At 39.9% G+C, this 6,534-nt stretch overlaps 1 protein-coding gene across 1 annotated transcript; it reads right to left on the reverse strand.

Moving 5' to 3' along the window:
• Window positions 1–1,172: 1,172 nt before the first annotated feature.
• prdm14 (PR domain containing 14) lies at window positions 1,173–5,960 on the reverse strand. Its single transcript, XM_042399719.1, has 8 exons — window positions 5,327–5,960; window positions 5,035–5,088; window positions 4,768–4,928; window positions 4,389–4,659; window positions 4,093–4,295; window positions 3,552–3,653; window positions 2,258–2,477; window positions 1,173–1,913 (listed from the first exon to the last, which is right to left on the reverse strand). The coding sequence occupies exons 1-8, from the start codon at window positions 5,958–5,960 to the stop codon at window positions 1,744–1,746; spliced, it is 1,815 nt and encodes a 604-aa protein (XP_042255653.1). The 3' UTR covers window positions 1,173–1,743.
• Between the last annotated feature and the right edge of the window lie 574 nt (window positions 5,961–6,534).

The raw sequence follows: 6,534 nt of genomic DNA on the forward strand, positions 1-6,534 counted from the left end.
TTTTATCCTTAAGACATCCTGTTGCTAATTACATCTTTCTTGTCCTTTTTTGCTTTACTTCTCATCATTTTGTTTTTCTGTCTGTAATCCACACATAAAGCATTCAATATCATATATATTGAGTTGTTGTAGCGCCCACCAAGCGCTGCCATGGCGTTGTTGTGTCTGACTACATGCCCTCACTGTGAAGTATGGTGACCTAGAGGTTAAAGGTGACATAACAGTGCACTGAGACAAAGACCGGACACTGTGTCATCTGTCAGACCTCATGCTGCTGCCACCACCACCATACCAATTGGGGCTTTCCTCAAATTAACCCCAACAAGACACAGACACACAATCTGTTACATCTATCTATCTATCTATCTATCTATCTATCTATCTATCTATCTATCTATCTATCTATCTATCTATCTATCTATCTATCTATCTATCTATCTATCTATCTATCTATCTATCTATCGGATCTAATCTCAGGAGAACACATGTGGGCCAGTTGGTGACAGTGAGAGCAGATGTCAGTCATAGTGAGCTCCTTTGTGTGTGTGTAGCAATAGACCACCTTACTGTTGCACTCTATTGTCATTCATTCGGTCCAGTGGGGTTTGTTCATTTTCACTCAGAGCATACAGCCTCCAATTCATCACTCTTGGCTACACACCAAACAGTAGATGTGTACAAAAGGACACATGGACTGGAGGAAGAGACACACAGGTGAAAACTGTACATGCCCACCACAACACAAACATATATACATGCAGCTATCTGCAAAATGTTAACCCAGAAACCATCCATAGAGCATAATTTGAGTTATTTAACAACTTTGTACTCTTTTTTTAACTGCATTGATGGACACTATAATGTCACTTTTGGATCATAATAGATGGAATTATATTAACTGGTTTATTTAAACTGGTGAGATAAATAAAATCTCAAACTTTTGTTGCCTTTTCCATTTAAAATGATGCCATAGTTGTCACATTTCTAACCAAAAGCATCAGTGTGTCACTCAAACATTTTGTAAATGTTATCAAAAATAAACTCATGCAGCCTATTGTATAGTTTTTGCTTTTACATAATTAATTTTAAACATTTTATTTTAAATGGAAGACCTGCTTAATTCGCACATAAACCACAACCAACAGCCATAGCCTTGTTTTCATGCGCTGACTTTTTATTTGTTATCCATGAAAAAGCTCATAATGAACAAACGAGGACACTTTCGATTTGCTTTTGAGGTCTTACATCACAGTAAAAATATTATCAGACATTATAAATTAAGAGAGAGTATAAGATTTCTTTTTTACACAAATAGACTCAAATCTACAATGAATAAAAATAGCTTTGCTTTTCAAGCGTTAATGATGCAAGAAAACCCAACGTAATAATAATAATAATAATAATAATAATAATAATAATAATAATAATAATAATAATCGCTGCTATTGTTATGTTATCACACTGGGTACACAAAAACATTGCAGAGTGAAAGCTTTAAGCCACAAAACAACACAAAACATATAAATAGATTTAGACACATTTTTGCCTGACAATTTAAATTATCATGTACCTATTTAAATATGCCTGTACAACAAAATCTTTTTTTTTTTTCTTATTTCACCTCATTTTAGGCCCATTTATTTATTTCTCTGTCTTCTCGTGGTATTAGTATCGTCTAAAATCCTCTAAAACATTTCACAGGATCTTTGTCAGGTTTTACTCCATAATTTAGATAATAGACCATTAGTTCCAGGGCCGATATTCTGGGTTTAAAGCTGTTAACCCGGTGTAAGGGAAGTTTTGTCCGGCGTTTTTCTGATTTTTTGGATTGTCCTTCACTGGAAACGCGGAGTCCTCCAATGCTTCATTCTCTGGAGAAGACGGAAGAACTGCGCTGTCCAAGAGTTCCCTTTCTGCAGGGAGAGAAAACAGACCAGTAAATAACCAGTTTTCAAAGTGGGAACAACGAGACATTTCTGTTTGCAACTTACAATATACATACATATTTCCATATTTAAACAGACACAATACAAAACTTTTCCTGCGAAACTGAATATGAAGAAACCAACACCATAATCAATTTTAATGTATAAATCAACAATCAATCAAAAATTATTTATGTATATACTATATGCTATATAAGCAGTCATTTTAGCACATTCTGTAGCCTATATATATATATATATATATATATATATATATATATATATATATATATATATATATATATATATATGCTGAAGAAATAGCTTCTTACTTTTATGACTTTTCATGTGGTATTTCAGGCCCTGTTCCTCTTGAAAGGAAGCTCCGCACAGGTCGCAGTTGAAGGGCTTGTCTCTGGCGTGGGTTCGCCGGACGTGGCTGTCGTGCGCGGCGTGGGAGGCGAAGGCCTTCCCGCAGTGCTTGCACTTGAAGGGCCGCTCTCCGGAGTGCTGGCGGATGTGTGTGCGCAAAATGCTGGAGGCAGTGAAGGCCTGGAGGAGGACAAAAAAAAAAAAAACACTCAGTAAGGATATTTTTTGTGTGTTAAATTCACAATTTTGGCAACAATATTTTGGCAACACTTTGAACAGCATGTGAAGGATTTTAACCGCAGTTTATAAAACAGATAAGCTGGTGATTAGCTAGCTAGCATGCACACCTGTATTTCTATCTCTGTTTAATTAGGCTAAGTAAAATGTTGGCTTTGTAAAATGTCACTTTTAGCAATTGCGTTGTCACCGTTTAATGACAATGTAACAAGTAGGTTATTGCTTAAAATTGTCTATTTTTCGTTTTCTTATTCTCATTTTCACCGTCTTCAACCGTTTATAAAACGGCTGCAAACCGCTTGTCTCGTGGCGTATTACTTAAATTGTCCGGACAAGGAGAAAAGGGGGATTACGTTAACAAAACCCTCTCTGGGTGCATAAAAAGGGGAGGATATCGAGAACAAAGAACAAAAAAAAAACTTCTCCTCATTCCAGGACCGTAAATTAAAAGTATAACCTCGGCAGACAAAAGGGTGGGTGTACATCTGGCGATAATTAGCATGTAAGTGTCTCAGCGGAGCGTGCCCGTCCGCAGAAACAATAATGAGGGGCTCGAGCCAAATGCACCATGAAACGAGGAAGCCCTAAATGGATCCAAAGCTGCTGGTTTAAAAGACGCGTGAAGGAAGAGTGGTGAGGAGGAGGAGGAAGAGCAGGAGGAGGAGGAGCAGAGAAGGCCTGCAGGTCCTGTACTTAAAGAATCAGAAGGGAAACTAAAAAAGATACACTCATTAGAAGATAAAAGCCTCTGACACTTCAATAATTACACGAAAAGTCAGTTGTGCAATAGCGATATAATTCTTCTGCATCTTTTCTGTGTTTTTTTCCAATCTTAAATTCACATTTAACGTGATTTTTTGATGACTTGAAATGTTTTAAATTGACAAAATCATGAGAAGGGTATAGGCTACATACAATTATAATACTATACATTTTTATAGATTAAACCGGCGGGTAGTGCCTCTGATTTCTGTGCTACAGTGGCATTGTTATGCAAAAGAGGAAAAATCTTCTCACCTTATTGCAGTAGACACACTTGTATGGACGTTCTCCGGAGTGCACACGCATGTGTTTGTTAAGGCTGGACGACTGGGAAAAACTCTTTCCACACACCGAGCACTGCAAATCAGACAAAAAATGATTTAAATTTAAATTTGCCATCATTTTTACAAAGATATTCTGAAAGATAAACTAACCTAAATTGATTAACACTATTTAAGTAAGCACGCATACATTTAAGACTGATGTATTTTCTTTAAAATGGTAAAAATATGAGTTGCATGTATAATAATCTTTTTTTCATGAATTTGTGTTTTTTTAAATATCTAATTTGGCTGATATTGTTTCGTTGTGATGCTTAAGGCTATATGCTCACAGTAATTTGTCTTTTTACGAGGCCTAATAAAAAAGTGAAGCATCCTGTTCTGAGTGATGCTGTAGGGAGCTGTTCTTTCAGCACCACGCAAACTTTTACATGCACCCATCGACCCTGTAATGGTCTGCTGATGTAATGGTCTGCAGTGTGGGCAACAGACATGCACACGCACAGTTTCATTACCTTGTGAGGCCTGTGTTTCTCGTGAACGTGTAAGATGTGGATCCTTAATCTGTCTCTCTTCTCGAAGGATCTGTTGCAGAGGTGACAGGGGAACTTCCTGTCGCCCTGGTCCACGCAGCGTGTGTATTTCAAATGTTTGTCTCTGTAGTATTTGTATGCAAACACCTTCCCGCATCTGTCACACTTGAACCCCTCACCGGTGTCTGAGGAAAATACAGGGAAAACATATATTTAGTATGGTGGTAGCAGGAGTTGATTAAAGCAAGAGTTTAATCAACAGAAGGTTAGATTCTGACCTTCAGTGGGAGGAATCACGTCGGTGTCCTCTCTGGGGTCTTTCAGGGTGAGTGGGATGCCGAGGAACTGCATGTAGCAGTCTCCATACCACACAAGCAGCTCCTGGCCTGGCCTGATCTCCTTGCAGGCCTCGTAGAAGATCTGACCCTGGACCTGCACAGCAATCAGGTTCTGTTCCTCTGGGAAACGAGCACACTTTACCAAGGACATCCAGTTCCCTGATCCTCCTCTGCCATCCACGAAATGACTCAACCGGCCGTTCTCAAACACCTGAGGGAGGAACGAGAGTGTGATTATGGGGTGTAGATTAGGGTAAGGAATTATTCCTAGATAGACAGGACCAGGAACAGGACTTTACAATAAAATTCAACACATTACCTCCCACATCAGAGTGTTATCGTCGTATGTTTTAATCTCGCTGGTATTGACCAGTTTTCCTTGGAAAGGTCCGAAGCGCGTCGCTTTAGGAATGCTGCTTTTGTCTGTGAAAACCCCACAATGGGAGACGTTTCCCCAAGTTGCCCGGAGGAGGGTTAACCCTAAAAAACACAGAGTCAAAACAGAGTCAAGCTTCAGTCGTCCCATGATGATATCAAAAACAGAACTAAAGGTAATCTATATGAAAAGAAAGTTGTGTTTTCTTACCTTCTGGAAGTTCAAGAGCTTCTTTGTCCAGTGGGAGGATATGACTGTCAGACACTGAGAAGAAATAAAACACGTAAGAAAATTGCAAAATATTTCATGTGTATTCTACATTTCTTGGGGGAGAGATTATTGAGGTAATATTCATGTGATTTTTGGACGTTCTGGATATTTTTTATTGATGCTTATATGATACAAATAAATCCAAAATAGGTCTCAGTTTAAAGTGTGCAATTATTGTATGAAACTAAATGAGCATCTAAATATCCAATCATCATGAAAGCAGAGTTCTTACCTTGGTTTTCGGGCAGGGCCACTCCTGATATAGCGTGACCCACGCTGCCCTCCTGGTTGCTGGAGTAACCGTACAGCACCATGAACAAATCATCCTCGCTGAAGTTATAAGATGTGCGCGTTTTTTCTGGCGACACGTCTGCGCCCTGGGAGCGAAATAAAGTCTGCTTGGGCGGCGAGGTGGATGAAGAAGATGCACAGGAGGACCTTTCACTGGACGGACTGCTGAAGTCCGAAGACAGCGGACCCGCGGCGTGCTCCGTCACCACGGCAGCCAGCTCCTCAGGTTTGGAGTATAGAGGGTGTCCGGGCAACATCTGGCTCAGGTAGGGGAAGCCGGAGGCGCCCAACATGTGTTCGTGCAGGACCGAGGCTTGGTGGCCGCCCTGGCCGAGGAACGGAGGGGTTCCGCCGTGCAGGCTGAGCTGCAGGGAAGCCTGAGTGTCCGACACCAGACGACCGAGGGATTTGAGAGGGTGGAGGAGGCTGTGCGTCCGCGGGAAGAAGTCCATGTAGTGATGGGGGCCGGGGAGAGGGGCAGGGTAGAAGCCTCGGGCAGGACTGCCCTTCAGCATGCCGGCTTGGTAGCTCTTGTCCTTCAGCACTACAGGGATGCTGGACAGGGACAGCGACATGAGGCTCGGAGGACAAGCAAAGGTTCTAATGGAGTTGGTTGAGTATCCTTCAGAGACAGAAGAGAGGGTGGGAGAGGAAGTGGGGGGTAGTTATAAAAGTTTAATGCAAGAGATCTAAAAAAGGAAACATGACATTAAAAGAGGTTGACCACACCTGAATGAATTATTTTAAATCGAGAAAACCTTTTTTAGTATTTCAACTTGTGTGATCTCACTTTAATAACAGATCAAGTCATTTTAATTGGATAACCATTTCAATACATGGAGCAGCTATCAGAAGTTGATATATAGAATACAATAAACAGAACAATGGATTGTAAACTAATTATTAAGGTTCCAAGAAATGTTATTTATCATTTCATGAATACATTGTTTCTTTTTTTTTTTTTTTTTTAACTTATCATGAGTTAAAAATATCCAACATTTGCATTTTAAATTTAAAAGCCCACCTAAAAAAATGCTGCAGATGAAATAAATATTGGGCAAATATTGAACAAATCTATTCCACGACGACGTCTACGATCCGCAATTACATTAGACAGCCGATTTTGCAATATTTCCAGCTGAGAGGACA

The sequence above is a fragment of the Thunnus maccoyii genome, chromosome 21, assembly GCF_910596095.1.
Source record: "Thunnus maccoyii chromosome 21, fThuMac1.1, whole genome shotgun sequence".
Lineage (NCBI taxonomy): Eukaryota > Metazoa > Chordata > Actinopteri > Scombriformes > Scombridae > Thunnus > Thunnus maccoyii.